Source organism: Lepus europaeus, chromosome 3, assembly GCF_033115175.1.
Source record: "Lepus europaeus isolate LE1 chromosome 3, mLepTim1.pri, whole genome shotgun sequence".
In the NCBI taxonomy this organism is placed as follows: Eukaryota; Metazoa; Chordata; class Mammalia; order Lagomorpha; family Leporidae; genus Lepus; species Lepus europaeus.
This window is the reverse complement of record NC_084829.1, coordinates 36,360,200-36,378,037: the sequence shown is the minus strand read 5'-3', so window position 1 is coordinate 36,378,037 and position 17,838 is coordinate 36,360,200. Positions and strand designations below refer to the sequence as shown.

Here is a 17,838-nt window from a genome sequence, read left to right as displayed (position 1 = left end):
AGCGCCGCCCACATCCCCGCCTCGCTCTCCGGGGCTCCCTCTCGCCCTTTCTCGCCCCCACCCCACCACCCGCGAGGCCTGCAAACTCTTTGCTGGTTGTCCCTTGCGGTTCCCTGCTTTCGCATCCTTACCTGTCACTCATAGGTTACCCAAGCTAGAACTATTGAATCCCAAAGCACAGGGCCCCTGCCTTCAAAGACAGCGAGCTGTTTATGTATATAGCACGAATAGCATGCAAACAAGTCATGGGAAATGGATTACAACCCAGGTTTGTTTTGCTGCAAAAAAAACCCTTTGCAGTTCATGCATTTTTTTTCATAACACACATTTCCGGGACCTTTGTGAAAACCTTGGGCATGTAGTACAAGTAAGATATGCATTCTGATCCTGACGCCAGAAGCAACTACAAAGCACAGCAAAGAACATCCTGTCCGAGCCCTCCTGGGCCTGAGCACACACTCTTCGTCAATACAATGCCTTTCTCCCCTGGTTTATATGTCTTTGTTGAGTAATTCCCTTTGTCACTTTGAAAGATACATATTTCTCTTGATTTTACAAATATATGCCTACAATAGAGAGCTAGAAAAATTGAGGAATGTATACATTAAAAAAATGAAAATTTTTCATAACATTAAGAGTGAAAGAGAGACAAGATCATCTCACAAATATGGACTTAGGCCTTAGCCAGAGCTGAGTTTGGGCCAAGCAGTTGCTAGCTAAGTAACCATCCATGGACATAATTTTCCAGAGCCTCATTTCTTTCTCTTTTGAGGGTGATAAGAGTATCTATCATATAAGGTTAGGTAACAGAACATGTAAAATGTTGAACCCAGGGTTTCACATATCAAAGCATTTTAAAATGTCGATTTTTATTTTTATGACTTGTGTTAACATTTTGTTGCATCTTCATTCTTCTATGCACACTGCTTTACACAGTTGGATGTTAATGTCTATAAATTTTGTATACAATTTTTTTCACTTAGCATTATACCATCAGTATTTTTTCACATTATTCTTTTCAAAAACATGATTTTAGCTATTGTATAACGATGTTGTAGAGTGATGCAGAGTAGGAACATACCATAATTATCTAACAACTTCTTCCTTGATGTGTTTTTGGCATTTCCAGTCTTTAAAAACAACCCTGCCTTGAACATATTTGTACCATTTCCTGTGTTTGCTCCTCCTTTTCAGTCTCCTCTTTAGCTTTGTGACCAACCCTCACCATCAGCCCGGAAGTTCATCCAGAACAAAGCCTTGTCTCCACCATCAGACTGGGAGCTCCCCCAGAGCAGGGCCTGAATCTTCCTCTTAAGAGTGGGTGGACAATGCTTATTTGTTTGCCTGGTATAGCTTCCCCAAGGTTGTGGGGAGAAGACAGTCTCAGGACAGGCAGACCCTAGAGAAAGGACTGGGTGCGTGATCCTAGCTGGGGCATCCCTGTCTCCCTAGGGAATCTGAATTGACATGGGGGGAGGGTGTTGCTTATCAAGAAACAATCCATGTGCTCCTTCCACTCAGCCACCTTGATTCCTGTCCCACCTCAGACAGCTCTGTGACCCACTCAATAGCCTTCTATTTCCTTTCCTTTTGCTTTCATTAGCCTAAGTGGGCTTTGGCTGTTGGCACCAAAAAGCCCTCTCTAACCCATATATTGGCACCAGAAAGGGGGTTCCAGGCTATGCAAAGAGCTTTAAGACTCCTGTTTATGTTCAGAACTGGGAAGACAGCAGCCTATGCATGGTACCCAGAGCAGAAACAGCTCATCAGGTATCAGCTGTGAACAAAGGACCACGAGCCATCTGAAGGTCAAGTTTGGGGAACTGAGTGGTTTGGGCTCTAGATAGCCTTAAAGGGAATGAAGAAATCAGGAACACTGAATGGGATGCCTGCTTACGATGGCCCAGATAAGCTCCAGTGTCTGGATTTATTCAAGGAATAAAATGAAATTCCAGACCCTGATGTGATCTGCCGCAAAGCGTCTGTGAAGCCTGGTTGCTATGGACATAGGACCATTTTTTATTTTTAAATATTTATTTATTTTATTCAACAGACAGAGTTACAGAGAGAGAGATGGAGAGACAGAGACTGAGAGAGACAGCTTCCATCTGCTGGTTCACTCCTCAAATGGCCACATCAGCCGGGGCTGGGTCAGTCCGAAGCCAGGAGCCAGGAGCTTCATCCAGGTCTCCCACATGGGTGCAGGGGCCCAAGCACTTGGACCATCTTCTGCCACTCTCCCAGGTGCATTAGCAGGGAGCTGGATCAGAAGTGAGGCAGCCGGGACTCGAACGAGCACCCATATGGGATTCTGGCACAGCTGGCAGTGGATTAACCCACTGTGTCACAGTGCCAGCCCCCATAGGATCATTTTTACAAAGATTCAGAGAGTATGAGATTGATGAACTGCAAGGTCTTGAAACCATCCCACGTTCCCAAGTGATTGCATAAGATCACCTCAGTAACTGGTAAAATCCTCACCTCAGGTCCATGACTCTTGAGCTAAAAGTATACAATGCTAGAAAGAGCTAAGCCAAAGTCTCTGTTCTCCCTCAAACCCCACAAATAATAAATATAAACAATATTATGGGACCAGCGCTGTGGCATAGCAGGTAAAGCCACCTCCTGCAATGCCGACATCCCATATGGCCGCAGGTTTGAGTCCTGGCTGCTCCACTTCTGATCTAGTTCTCTGCTATGGCCTGGAAGGCAGAACTTCAGGTGTTATGACGATCTAGCCCCAAAAGATATACACCCTAAATCCCAGGACCTGTAACTCTTTGGAAAAATTATTTGAGAATGTAATTAAGCTAAAGATCTTTCGATAAGGAGATCCTACCAGATTATCTGAGTGTGCGCTAAACCCAATGACAAGTGTTCTTATAAGAGATCCACAGAGAAGACAGACATAGAAGAAAAGGAGACAGAACCATGAAGGCAGCGATTGGAGGGAGGTGTCCATAGCCAAGGAAGCCAGCAACCACCAGAAACCAAAAGAGGCATGGGATGGATTCTCCCCTAGGTCCTCTGTAGGGAGCAAAGCCCTGCTGACACCTTGATTCCTACTTCTTGTCTCCAGGTTGTAAGAGAGCAGATTTTTGTTGTTCAAGCCACTGAGTTTGGAGTAATTCATTACAGCAGCCTTAGGAAACTAATACACCTGCTATCCCACTTTGTCGGCAGCGGCTCATGGACCAGCAGGATGATCAGCACCTCGGACAAAGCAAGTTTGGCGCATTAGGTGAGTTGGGGAACAAGGCACGTGGACGGAGCCCAAAGATTAGGGGCAAAACCAGAGTATTTGGGTCCTTGGGTCCCATGGGAGTGTTCTCCAGAGAGCTGCTGCTGTGGAGGGGGTTGTCCGTGGAACAGGACAACTCACTCTGAGTGCTGGTGAGCCTCAGTCAGTACCCCAACACAGACAAACCTGGAGTCCACCCATATAATATTCTTAGCTCTCGAAACTCAAATAAAGGGGAAAAAACCAATTATTTAATGGGCAAAAGATCTGTACAAATACTTTATCAAGGAAAATATTTGGATGGCAAATATGAAAAAATACTCAACATTAGCCAGTAGGGAAATGCAAATTAAGCCACAATGATACATTATTATGTCTACCTAAAAAGGCTAACTTAAAACAACTGACATGGAACAACTGGAACTCCTATATTGCTAATGTTGCTGGTATCAATACATATCGGCTCAGTCACCTTAGAACGCTTTGTGATTGTCTCTTGGAAATCAAAACAAACATTTGTCGTACGGCTCAGCCTTTTCTCTCCTACCTGTTTGTCTCAGAGAAATGAGAACTTATGTTCACAGAAAAACATGGATTGTGCACACACTAATGTGTATAGCAGCTTTCTTCCTAATTTCCCAAAACTTTACAGCAACAATCTGACTATCCTTCAGCTAGTGAAGGGATAAAAATACTGCGGTTCCTTTGATACAGTGGAGTACTACTGAGCAGCATAAAGTAACAAACTGGGGCAGGTGTTGTGGCGCAATGGGATAAGCTACCGCTTCCAGCACCAGCATCCTGTATTTGGAGTGCCAATTTGAGTTCGGCTACTCTGCTGTGGTCCAGCTTCCTGCTAATGTGTCTGGGAAGACAGCAGAAGATGGCCCACGTAGTGAGCCCCTGCCACTCACGTGGGAGACCTGGATGGAGTTCATGGCTCCTGGCTTCAGCCTGGCTCAGAGCTGGTTGTTGTGGCCACTTGGGGAGTGAAGCAGTGATGGGAGATCTTTCTCTCTGTATCTTCCTCTCTCTGTCACTCTGTCTTTCAAACAACGAAATCATTCTTTAAATACAGAAGTAACAAACTACTGAGTAACTGCAGCATCATGCAGTTCCCTGATCCCAAATGTATTACGCTAAGTAAAAGAAGCCACACCGTCAAAGAACCTGCACACTGTGATTGAATCTGTGTTACATATGGAAAAGGCTAAACCACAGGGTGGTGAGATGGACTGCAAAGGGGCAGTATGAAGGGATTTCTTAGGGTTACGGTGTGCTCTGCACCTTGATTGTGATGGTGGCTACACAATGTGTATATTCGTCAAAGCACATAGAACTGTGTTCTCAGAAGAACGAATTCACTGTGTCGAATAGATTCTAGCCTTAGAAGGAGGGGTTACGAATGTTGGTGGGGAGCTGTCATGCAGAGGGGGCACGGAGGAGTATGTGTGGGACTCAGGAGTTACCTGAGCTGCCTCTCATTACCACCATGTCCAGAGCGAAAAATAATGGAAGGAAGGAAAAATGAATGGACGACTTCAGTATCCCAACACAGGAGTAGGACCATGAGGGGCTCAGATAGCTCGGGAAAGGTGTGGGTCACTGTATGGCACGAAGAATGCTAACCAACAGAGACGGAGGCCCAGGGCAAAGGGAACGTGGGATGGGGGAAAGAGGGGAGGGTCCCAAGTCCGTTCCACAGCCAGACCTTGTGTGCGGGCACGAGGACTCTGGCATCTACGCATATTGTCTTCATCGCTGTGTCATGTTTACATTTATATATCTTACTCTCTTTTCTTCTCTCTTTGACGGTCAATAACTTTCCAATTTAGCCTCTAAGGTAAAAAATGTTTAATTTAATTTGAAAGGAAGAGAGACATAAGGAGATCTTCCAGCCACCGAGTCACTCCCCCAAATACCAGCAACAACAGGGGCTGGGCCAGGCCAAGTCAGGAACCTGGAACTCATTCAGAGTCTCCCACCAGAGTGGCAGGAATTTGCCTGCTTGGACCATCATCTGCTGCCTTGCAGGGTGAATGTTAACAGAAACCTGGATCAGAAGTGGAGTAGCAGGGACTCAAATATGGGATACAAGCAGCTTAGCTGCTGTGCCAAACGCCAGCCCCAAGGCTAAGGTTACTGAGCTATGTGAGCAAACTCTGTGATGTGACACAGAGATCCTGGGCTTCGAGCTGGGGCAGTGACAGATGAGACTTCGGGCCATTGCCCTATCATATTGGTCTTACAAACCTGGTGGTTTTGACCTTACAAAAATCTGCAATGTCTTTGAAGGGAAACTGGGAGAGAGTAGGGATGGTCCATACAGAAAAACGGACTTCAAGCAGAGGTCGGCCAGCTGCAAGGATGCACGGTACCAAGAGAACAGAGCGCCGGTTTCAGCAGCCATAGTTTCAGCAGGAACAGAGGATGAGGCAGGACAAGCAGGCATCAAGGGCCCAGAAGATTGTCGAGATCCTCCCACCACGGCCTTGAAGCCACAGAGCTCTACTCCTCACTGGACCCGGTCCAGGTCAGGACAGTGGCAGGGGGCACGGGAGGCTTTGAAGCTGAGTGTTGAGGATGATGATCTGAGAGTCACTGCCTCGCTTCCCACCCTTGCCCAAGCCGACGGAGGCTGGATCTTCAGAGCGCCTGGAAGGTGTTGTGATGGTTTCATGGCCCCCTAACCTGGGCCTGAAATTGCCCAACAGCAGTGGCAGGAGAATTGCACAAAGGAGTGACCCAAACCTTCCCAAGATGGGGCCGGTTGGCATCTCAGAGAAAGAAGTACTAAATGCCAAGCTGATCCAGCTGCCCAAAGCATTTATCAGGAGAACCTACACCCAGGGTGCCTTGGCTCATCGCCGTGATGCATAGTGGGAGAAAAGGGTGCTCCTCCCAGGTGTGTCTGTAACAAGGCCGGCAGAGCGTGGAATTTATATGAGGGTGTAAGAGCCTGGGCCAGTTTCTTCTAGTGTTTTTGGACAATAGCAGAAACATCCATATCAATGTCCAGGAATGTTCCAGGCCCCTGGCTCAGACTCAATCCCGCCAGGAAAAGTCTTCACCTGGCTGAGTGAGAGTGGCCACAGCGTTCTGTGATTTTTGGTGACAGACACAGCAAGGGAGATCTGGGGGTCCTACAGTTACCCAAGTCAACCTGTAGCTGGAATCCAACCTGTAGCTGGGAAGAAGGGCGTTAGTGAGCTGGGCAACTAAAATGAATTGACTGCTGTCTGCCCAGAGCCGTTCCCACTCCTTTGGTAAAGAAACCTGACCTGTGTTTGGAAAAGTGCCCGTTCTACGAGGCGCAGGTGGCGCCGTCCATCCCAGAGCCGCAGCCAGTGCAGGCCACGGGCAGGGGTTGGAGAACACATGGTGCATCAGCTTGAGCCTGCCAAGGGGGGAACTTGAACCTGGAGTGGACTGCCGGTCTGCTCTCGGCTTTGATCTCAGTCTTGTCACACATTTGACCCTGGCTCAGGGCTGTGAGCCTGAACTGAGATGTCTGTGTTTGTGACTTAACACAGGAGAGATACTGGAGGAATATGGGAGGGTTTCTGGCCCCCAAAAGGCAGGAAGGCTTCCAGCCAGGGGGAGGGGAGGCTGCGTGGGTACAACCAAGTTCTGCAAAGCCACCCAAGACATCGGGCCTGGCTGCTGGTGCTTCTCCGTGACTGCCGGCCCGTCCTCCCTCCTCTCTGCACAGCCGCTTTCTCTGTCTGCATCAGCATGCAGAAAACCTGGCCCCAAGTTTCAGGTGAACTTGAAGGAGGCCTGTTGCACACAAGACTGTGTCCCGGGAGAGGCGCCTTGGTCAGATGTCTGCCCCTTGTCCAGTCCACGCCGGTGGGGAGTGCAGACGGCTCATTTAGCGTGAGCTCAGATGCACAGATGGCTGCAAGAGGCTCGCCCTGTGCATCTGGGGCAGATTTTGAAGAAGGCAGATGGGGCTCCCTAGCCACTGGGCCTTTGTGCCGCTCAGCAAGGCGCATGATACCACACACCCCAGGGAGAACCTTGCTCTTTCCTTTTGAGGCACAGTAACTGCACGACCTAGAGTAAGACACTCAAATCTCAACAGCACAGCTAGATGGGCTCTTATAGAAGTTATCAATTCTCCAGATCAAGATTCAGAACATCACCAGCATTCTAGAAGGCTCCCTCCTGCACCCTCTTCACCAGTATCCCTCCCGGGGGTCACCACTCCCCAGACTCCATCACATCACCTGTGTTAGTTTTTTTTTTAAGATTTTATTTATTTATCTGAGAGGTAGAGTTACAGACAGAGAGGAGGAGAGACAGAGAGAAAGGTCTTCCATCCTCTGGTTCAATCCCCAAATAGCTACAATGGCCGGAGCTGAGTGTATCCGAAGCCTGGAGCCAGGAGCTTCTTCCAGGTCTCCCACATGGGTGCAGGGGCCCAAGGACTTGGGCCATCTTCTACTGCTTTCCCAGGCCATAGCAGAGAGCTGGATCAGAAGAGGAGCAGCAACGACTTGAACCAGTGTCCATATGGGATGGGTGCTGCAGGCAGAGCTTAGCCCACTATGCCCCACTACAGCGCTGGCCCCATCTGTGTTAGTTTTGCTCCATCTTGAGCTTCATGTAAATGGAGTCACAACCTGTGTTCAACTCAGATGGTTGCATGCTGGAATCAAACCGTGGCGCTCTCTCTCTCTCTCTCTCTCTCTCTCTCTCTCTCTCTCTTTTAAGGAAAAGAATCCAAAGCAAATCTCTCTTTAGTTTGGGGAGGGGTTGGTTAAACCTTATCAGGTTTTGAAACAAGTACTTAATTCTTGCTTATATCTTGCGATTATGTAGACCTGTCCATTTTTGCTGCACTCTTTGTTTGCAGGGAAGAAAACCCCAGTCTTTCTCCTCTGGGAAGCTGGATAGGACGGATGCATGATCAAGGCGCCACTCACAGGTGGGAACAGCCTTCCCCCACTGCTTGTCTTGACTGTGGGAAGGGGCAGTGATGGCCCTCTCTGCAGCTCACCTCCCAGGAGGGGCAGCAGGTCCAGGAAAGAGAATGAGGGAGTAGAAGGAGCTCAGAGGGGAAATGATTACAAACACTGAGTTCCCTAAAAGAGAGAGGAGGGTGTTCCTGTACCTATGGTATTTCTGCAGGTCTGGAACCAGATGGGTTTCTTGCTTTCTGACGATCTCCAGCTATTCCCTCCTATTCCACACTCTGGGGAAGTGAGGGTGAGGAGCTGGGGGTGTGATCACGTGGCTAAGCACCTACTTCATGCAGGCGCTGCCACGGGGCCCCACACATGTAGTCTCACTCAATTCTAATCTTACCAAGCAGAAGCTTTCATTCCCCCTTCCCCCCGCCAAGAAGATAAGGAAACTGGGGCTCCAGGAGCTTACAAGGCTTAAATAACTTGTCCAAGGCCCTGGAGAGACTGAATGCCAAGTGTGGAAGACAGATTGGTCTGGATCAAAGCTGTATTCAAGGTAACCCCTCTGGGGCCTCAGCGTGGAGCTATCTTGCACCACCTGGGCTAGGAGAGGAAGAATGGGAGGCCTCTGGCTGCCAGGACCAATGCTTCAGCGAAAGCTGCTCTGTTCCCACGCCTAAACACACTCAGACACCTGTGCCCTTCCCAGCCTTCAGCCCCTGGTGCCCCCGAGGCTCACGAGACCTCACTCTCAGCCTGCTCCTGCCCACACGTGGCCTTGGGTGAGGACACGAGGGGGGGAAGCTTACCTGAAGGGATGAGGCTTGATGCTGGAATTGCTGGTATTAAGTGAGGCAGGAAGGAAAGGGGAGAGAAGTTCCAAGAAGGCCCCTCTAAGACTCCCAAATCACTCGTGCAGGTAGCAACAGGTACACCAGAGTGAGAACACACACACCCTGGCCACGGGTTGCAGAGCTGGGCAGCCCCAGGACCCGGGGCTGCCCTAGAATCCCTCAAGGGGGCTGCAGAGAAGGCTGGGGGAGGCTGGACTCCTCACCTGGGTGTGCATGGGGCCAAAGCCAGGGCTTGCACCAGCGTGAGACAAGAGAGGTGCTAGGACACGAAATGTAAGGAGGCCTTGGCACCTTGTCTCTCCCCAGTCTCTGCCCTGCCTAGCACAGCGCTGGGGCAGCTAGAAGTTACCCCATGCTTACGTGGACCAGTCCGTCTTCCAAACATTATAGGTACGGCGATACAGAATAGAAACAGAATTTTACAGTTCTCTATGTATAACACTCACAGTGGCAATACATGCATGCTAATTCTGCCCTCACAGCTCCTGAAAGTCTCCTTAGCTGAGTGACAAGGAGACCGAGAGCCTGACAGGTAGACGATTTGCCCGGCTGGTAACTCTCAGAGCTGACAACAGGCAGAAGTGTCGAGGGTTCACGCACTCAGCAATCACACATGCACACACACGCCACCAGGGGTCGGTCTGGGACCTTATCAGGACCCGAGCAGATTGGCCACAGCTGTGTCTCTGCTCACGGAGGGCCCTATGGGATGCAGAAGGTGGGTCACATGGGGGCAGGGCCCCTTTTAAGGCCCCAACACCCCAGCTGGCAAGGTCTTCAGCCATCTGACCTGCCAGCTGCGGCTCACACACGCTGTCCCACTCACCATGGAGAAGGTCCTTGTCCTGCTGCTTGTGGCCCTCGCAGTGGCCTACGCAGCCCCTGGCCCCCGGGGAATCATTATCAACCTGGTAAGAGGGTCTTTAGGGGAGGAGCCATCTCAGTCCCCAGGTAAGGAATTCACAAGCTCAGGAAGTCAAGGGGTTTAAAAAGCTCCGCCAATGGCCCCAGCTGCTGGCCTGCAGGGGCGCCTGTACTGCAGGGGCACCAGACACAGTTCTCGGTGCCCAGGAAGGTGGATTCATCTGATCTTCCAAGTGCCATAGAGACAGTTATCACCAACCCGTCCTGGACAGGGCCAGGAGGTCAAGCAGCCTGCCTGGAGCCACATAGCTGGGACTGGAACCCAGGCCAGCAAGCTCCAGATCCTGCCCTTCCCAGGGCCCTAGCCACGGAGGTCAAGGTCACAGAGAAAGAAGCCCTGCGGGGTCACCCACCGAGTCCAAAGGTTCTTGACATCCGAGCTTGGAGGGCCCAGGACCCCCTGAGTTCCACATGCAAGGCTGTGGGGGCGGAGGGGGATCCTCAGCTTTCCCCAATTCCTCAAGGACTGTGGGTCCCGGAGAGGTCCCCACGCACGTTCGCGAGAGGCCTCGGGGCAGTGGCTTACGCGGGGTCAGCATTTGGTAGTGCAGCCGCTACTGGAACTGCCGGGTCCCCCTCCCAGCCCAGGGCTGCTCCTCCGCCCCTGGGTCACACTGCTGGGAACACTGGCCCCAGTCTGCGGCTGGCCTCGGGAGTGCGGGGCGGGGGTCCTGGGCTGACTGTCACCCGCCCCGCAGGAGGAGGGTGAGCTCTGCTTGAACAGCGCCCAGTGCAAGAGCGGCTGCTGCCACCACTCGAGCGCTCTGGGTCTGGCCCGCTGCGCACCCAAGGCCAGCGAAAACAGCGAGTGTTCGCCCCAGGTGCGTGCCGGGAGGCTGGGAGGCATGCGGTGGCAGGCGGGCGCCCCCCACCAAGGATGACGGCCCTGGAGGCCTGGGGTCGGGATCAGGGAGGACAGTCCACCTGGACCCCAGATGTTGAGGGGACGAAAGGCAGGACTGTCCACCGGCGTCACAGCCCTGTCCCATGCCATCATCTCCCCTCGCCCTCACAGCTGGCCGGTGAGATGGGAGTGGGCAGGGCTTTGCTATCCCCATTTCATGGGTGGGCAGAGAGAGGCACCCCAGAGAGACTACATTAGTAAGGGCACCCGAGCCACGGAGAGGAGCCCAGAACCACACTGCCCCTCAAGAGAGGAGGCCAGGAGAAGCAGCGCTGAGGAGCCCAGCAGCTAGGGGAGGTGAGCAGGGTGGGGTGGGGTGGGGCGGGCAGGTGACCCAGCCCTGACTCGGGGCTCCGGGGCTCCACCTGCGCCTGCGCAGACCATCTACGGCGTCTACTACAAGTGTCCCTGTGAGCGCGGCCTGACCTGCGAGGCAGACAAGTCCATCGTGGGCTCCATCACCAACACCAACTTTGGCGTCTGCCTTGATGTTTGACCTCCAGAGACTGAGCCCCGCCCGCCCCCAGAGGCCCCCTGCATCTAGCCAGGGCACCTCGGCTCACAACTGGCCACCTCCCTAACCAGCACCTCCAAGACCAAATCGAGCTGCTGGCGATTAAAGTCCTCGTGCAAACCCTCCAGCCTCCTGTGGTTCTTGTGAGCCAGTGTCTTCCTTCTTGCTCCACCGCACCTTGCCCGCCTGGGCAGGCCACACGCAAATGACGGATGCACCTGGGCCAGAGGATGTGGCCAAACAGGTGGGAGACTGGAGACCAGGTTGCTGGGCAGGCCAGGCAGGGCTGGGAGCCTCTCCAATTCTGGGGAGCAGCCCCTCCCCCTAGGATGGCCCCTGGCCCTCTGAGTTCTCAGGAAGACAAGCAGGTGTGCACGCACACGTACACACACACACACCTGTCTGTCGTCATGGAGTCATAATGGCCACGGTCATCATGTGCATGAGAACTTACCAGGGCCCTGTCCTGGATCTCTTTGCTGGGCCCAGCTGTTGGGTGTGATGGAGAGACGACACAGTCTAAGTTACAGGGTTGTACCACTCACTCACAATTGCTGTGGGTTTACTCACTCGGCAGGTAGCCTCACAATGATCCCAGGAGGGAGGATTTACCATGTCAATTTTATAGATAAAGACTAAGTTTCAGAGAGGGTAGGGAATCTGCTTACGCTGTATAACTAGAAAAAGTCTGGGGTGGCACTGTGGCACAGTGGGCTAAACCTCCGCCTGTGCCACCAGCATCCCACATGGGCACCAACTTGAGTCCCGGCTGCTCCACTTGTGGTCCAGCTCCCTGCTAACCACCTGCTAAAGCAGTAGAAAGTGGCCCAAGTGCTTGGTCCCCTGCCACCCATGTGGGAAACCCAGCTGGAGTTGCAGGCTCTGGGCTTCAGCCTGCCCTAGTCCTGGCCATTGTGGCCATTTGGGGAGTGAACCAGCAGATGGAAGATCTCTCTTTCTCTTTGTCTCTCTTTGTCTCTCTAACTTTCCCTTTCAAATAAGTAAAACAAATCTTTAAAAAAATAAAAAGTTGGTACTACAGCCATCCAACTCCATCTCCTGTACCTCACATGATTCTCTGTTCTTTCCCAATTATTCACACGAGGAAAAGTGGGTGGAAATTAAATTGACGTTAATTTGGGCTTATGCAGAATTTGCATACCCCCTGTGGCAGTACTAAGGTCCCCGTCATCATGGTGTGCAAGCAGAAGCCTGCTGACCCCTCGGCGGGGAGTGCTGGGGCAGAGATCACACAGGAGTGGGGCTAGTGGATTGAATGAAACCTGTATGCCTTCCCACTCAGGATTCAGTAGTTTTTTCCTTTTTAAAAAATATTTAATTAATTTAGGGCCGGCGCCGTGGCTCAACAGGCTAATCCTCCGCCTTGCGGCGCCGGCACACCGGGTTCTAGTCCCGGTCGGGGCACCGATCCTGTCCCGGTTGCCCCTCTTCCAGGCCAGCTCTCTGCTGTGGCCAGGGAGTGCAGTGGAGGATGGCCCAAGTGTTTGGGCTCTGCACCCCAGGGGAGACCAGGATAAGCACCTGGCTCCTGCCATCGGATCAGCGCGGTGCGCCGGCCGCAGCGCACTACAGCGGCGGCCATTGGAGGGTGAACCAATGGCAAAAAGGAAGACCTTTCTCTCTGTCTCTCTCTCACTGTCCACTCTGCCTGTCAAAAATAAAAAAATTAAAAAAAAATTAATTTATTTATTTGAAAGGCAGAGTTACAGAGGGAGAGACATAAAGAGAAGTTTTCCATCTGTTGATTTACTCCCCAATTGGCCACAACAGCCAGGGTTGGGCCAGGCCAAAGCCAGGAGCCAGGAACTCCATCTGGGTCTCCCATATGGGTGCTGGGGCCCAAGCACTTGGGCCACCTTCTACCGCTTTCCCAGGTGCATTAGCAGGGAGCTGGATGGGAAGTGAAGCAGCCAGGACATGAACTGGCACCCATATAGGATGCCGGCGTCTCAGGCGACAGTTGCACCCACTACGCCACACAGCAGCCCCGAGATTCCGTAGTTCTGTGAGCAGTGAGTCAACCGAGTAACCACGGCTTTATGAGTTAGGACTGTAGTCAGCGGTACAGAGCAGAAAACCCAAAGAATTACAACTTAAACAAATAGGGCCGTGTATTTCTCATGAATCATGATGTCCACAGCTAGGAAGTGCTGGCGGTTTGGTTCTGCAGTATCCTTGGCCTTAGCAGCATGTCCCCGCGTAGCCTGTCTTCCCACCATGTTCTAAGGAAGCCTGCAGTGGGACAGGGAGGGCAGGAGGAGGGGGAGCAGAGCGGTCCTCCTGCAGGTCTTCCTCATTTCCCAAAACCTCCAGGCACACCTCGCTCCAGATCTCAGTGGCTAGATCTGGGTCATCTCCCCACTGCCAGCCACAAGGGAGGCTGGGAAAGCCATGGAATGGGATGGCACGGTGGCTGAGACTGACTATGACCCCATCTAGTGGCTGGGCATGCTGCCGCCCAAACACCATTGGGGTTTAGTTGGCAAGGAAGGGGCAGTGGCTGTTGGGAGAGCAGGCGGCAGTGTCCGTCACCCAGGACAGCCTTTACTGCCTCGACCTAGCAGAGGTCTCGGGCTCTGAGGCAAGGATGGGTCATCCAAGGGTACTTCAAAAAAAGCTTGTGGGGCCGGCACTGTGGCACAGTGAGCTAAGCCTCCGCCTGCAGCACCAGCATCCCATAGGGGCACTGGTTCGTGTCCCAGCTGCTCCTCTTCCATTCCAGCTCCCTGCTAATGGCCTGGGAAAGCAGCAGAGGAGGGTCCAAGTGCTTGGGCCCCTGCATCCATGGAGGAGACCCAGAAAAAAGTTCTTGATTCCGGCTTCAGGTCAGCTGAGCTCCGACCATTCTGGGCATTTGGGGAGTGAACCAACAGATGGAAGATCTCTCTCTGTGTCTCCCTCGCTGTCTCTGTAACTCTGCCTCTCAAATAAATAAATAAATCTTTAAAAAATAAAAAGGACTGCCCATGAGTCAGCAATCCCTCTTCTGGGTACATACCCAGAAGAATGTAGCCAGGTAAGAGTGAACCGAGGGAACCAGAGGTTGGAAACGCTCGCTCTCTCTCTCTCTCTCTCTCCTTCCATTTGTCTCTGTTACTCTGACTTTCAAATAAATAAATAAATTTTTAAAAAGTCATCCCAATGAGTCTAAGTTGACATCTCACTGTGGTTTTGATTTGCATTTCCCCAATGATTAGTGATGTTGGGCTCCTTTGAATTGATCTGTTGACTACTTTCATGTCTTTTGGAGAAATGTCTTTTGCCCGTTTTTAAATCTGGTTATTCCCTTTTTTTTTCTCGCTGTTGTGTTGTGTGAGTTCCTCGTATATTTCAGATGCAATCCCCCAAACAGATACCCAGTTTGCAGCGGCAGGCACCGACCTCTCTTTCCGTGGCTCTTCTTTCCGTCTCATCCCTTCCTGCTCTTCCTGCCCGGCCAGAACAGTCAGACTCATCGTTCCTGAGCGGTGGGAGCTCGAGCAAGCTGCTCCATCTCTCAGCTTCCCCGTGAAAACCGAGACCACAATGGCTGCCCTCACAGGGCCACTGCGGAGTACATGCGATCGTGCGTCTGTGTGTGTGTGTGTGTGTGGTACGGAATGGAGTACATGCAATCGTGTGTGTGTGTGTGTGTGTGTGTAGTGGAGAATGCCCCAGCATCTCCAAGTGCCCAGTAAACAGCAGCAGTTCTCTGGGTTTATGATCTTCTTGCACATTTCTGAAATTTATGGTCAGGGAAACCGAGAGATTGGGTGTAAACCCGGCTTTCAGAGGCGGCGGATGGAGTGAGAGGGACCCAGAGATGGGTTTGGACCCCATCCTCCTCTGGGGCACTCTCACTCATGCCCAACAGGAGAAAGACCCCGAGCCCAACGGTGCTGTCCCTCTTGCGTCATCTTCCCTCCACCTTCCAGCCGCAGCCCCCTCCCTGCCCCCGCCCCCGCTCCCCAGCTGCCTGTACCATGCCCAGCCCAGCCCCAGGCCCCAGCTCTGCCGGCAGCAAACGTTGAGAACTCTTTATTTCAATGACAGCACCATCCCTCCCCATTGGCAGAGATCCTGGGGGCCAGGGACAGGAACCGCAGTTCTGGGTGGGGCATTAGAAGAACCCTCTCTTAGTCTGCTTCTTCTTTGCCATCTTCTGACAACGGCCGTAGATGATGTGAAAGGATTTCTGATTCTTCGGAAATACGCAAGTCAGGTTGAGCTGGCAGGGGCACTCGTTATAGAGGCCTGAGAACATCTGGGCAAACACAGCACGTTGACCTTCACCTTGACCTTGCCAGCTGCTCTCCCCTCAGCCCTAGGGGCAGCGCTTGTGTCCACCTTAGCCCAGTCCCAAGGCCTATCTATTGGCCCACAGTGCGCAGCTTCGGGATAAAGGCCTCCGCTATCCCTTGCCCAGCTCTGGCCCTGTTCAACCCCCCAGGCTGACCCCTAGCACGGCTCAGGGCACTGCCAGCTCCCTCCCTCTACCCGACCTGCTGTGTTCCCAAGTTGATAAGCTACTTCCAAACAAACACTAGCTCCACTCTGCACATCCAGCTCGGAGCTCAGAACTGGCAGGTGGCCCGGGTGCATCTGCAGGTGGGACCACCTGGGGCCACGCAGCGCTCCAGGGCCTGGTTGAGGGGGTCGAGGCTGCCGCAGGGCCAGAGGCGCCCGTTTACTGAGCGGCCAGGACGCCTCCTAGAGGACGGGAACCCACAAGGAGAAGGGGCGCACCACTCCCCGGCCGCGCAGTCAGAGCCGGGCAGCCCCGCAGAACGCTCCTGGCTCCGGGTCCCGCCGCCTGCCCGCCCTTCCTGCCCGGGTCCCCGCAGAGGCCGCCACCCACCTGCGTGTGGCACAGGTTGCCCTCGGACCCCCTCCTGCTGCAGTACGACTCGCAGAATTCGGGCGCCCGGCGGCAGCACCCGCTCTTGCACCTGCTGCTCCGGACGCAGATCTGATTGATGTTCTGGAGGGAGACCGCGAAGCCGGGTTCCACCGCCAGCCCGCACGCCCGCGCCCACACCCGCGCCCCCAGTCCCGCTGGCCTCGGCCGCCTCTAGCCGGGGACCCGGCGGCGTCGGTACGGGTGGGGAAGAGCACTAACCATGTCTCAGAGGTTAGCCCTCCGAGTCTCCGAGAGAGAGAGTCCTTCTGGCACGCCCAGGGCACTTACACCGTTCTTGGTGCTGCGGAAATTGGTCTTCTCTCCCTCAAAGCCCCGCACACCCAGCGCAACGCCAAAGGCCCCGCTCGTGTCCCTGTCACCCAGCCAGCAAGCACCGCGCACCTATTGTGTGGCAGGCGCTGTTCCAGGCACGGAGGTGCAGGCGGGAACAAAGAGGGCGCTGGCGGGAGCTGACTGCAGAGCCGGCGGCAGACAGAATCCCGAGGGCCATTCCCTGCTACGATCATCCGGCCCCCACCTGCCGCTGGGGAGCTGAATTTTAAGCGCTGTTGGATTTTAATTCATTCCAACGTAAGCCACTGCACTTGGCTAGTGCCTGTGCTGTTAGACAAGCCTCGCTCTAGGGAGAGGAGAGGGAGACACGGACAAAAAGTTGAGCACAAGAAACTAGAGTCAAGAAAGACGAACTGTGAGATTCCACTCTATGAACTTGAGAGTCACAGTCCAGAGGGGGCCAGGAGAGTGTCACCTCGGCCGGCGACTGGGGCCAGCCTGGGGGGGGCCTTCTGGAAACACACTGTGGCTTGTTCTGGTGCTGGTAATGAGGCTATTTGCATCAAGTCAGTGATTTCTACCAGGACTCGAGATGTGGCTGCTTTAGGTAATTTTTACCTATTATATGTATGGTATTATTCAGGCCGATTCTTCATACTATTTATGTCTATTACACAAGATTTTAAGGAAAATAAAGGCGGACTGGATTGGCAATGGCCTGCCCCAGCCCCCTTGCCTCCACCCTGGCCAGGACCACCGCCAGCCCCCTCACCTCCCCACTGTCACCCCACCCCCACCCCTTCCTATCAGAACTTTTAGAAAGGTAGTTCCCACAATGTCACTCCCCGGCTGCCTTGAACTGACAGCTCACCTGGGCCAGGGCATGTGCACCTGGCCATCTGTCCAGAGCTCCCTGCCACCTCCTGCCTCAGGCTGAAGCCTTCCTGAGCGCCAGCGAGAGCAGTGCCCAGGAGCTGCTTCCTCCTGGCTCTGCAGTTCCCTTCTCTGTTGTCTGTGATTGTCTCTCCCACCCTGCTGCAGCCTCGCTTCTGGGAACGCAGGGATCTTTCTGCTCTCTTTGACAGATGCTATTCACAGTCCTAGGGCTGAAGTCCTCGCGTGTCGTAGGTGCTGCACACAGAAGGGCAGAGCACGCGAGGACCCCGTGTCCTGGCATTGCCATTCTCCTCTGCCCCTCCTGGGACCTTTCCTGGGTACCCCAGAGCACCCTGATGGAACCTGCGGCCTCTCCTCCCACCTCCATGCCGGTAGCCCCTCCCTAGCTTCATTTGGC

General features: G+C 53.2%; 1 protein-coding gene across 1 annotated transcript; it reads left to right on the top strand.

Moving 5' to 3' along the window:
* The first annotated feature begins 9,835 nt into the window (after positions 1 to 9,835).
* CLPS (colipase) lies at positions 9,836 to 11,332 on the top strand. The gene is made up of 3 exons (XM_062187466.1): positions 9,836 to 9,919; positions 10,631 to 10,753; positions 11,216 to 11,332. The coding sequence occupies exons 1-3, from the start codon at positions 9,836 to 9,838 to the stop codon at positions 11,330 to 11,332; spliced, it is 324 nt and encodes a 107-aa protein (XP_062043450.1).
* The last annotated feature ends 6,506 nt before the right edge of the window (positions 11,333 to 17,838 follow it).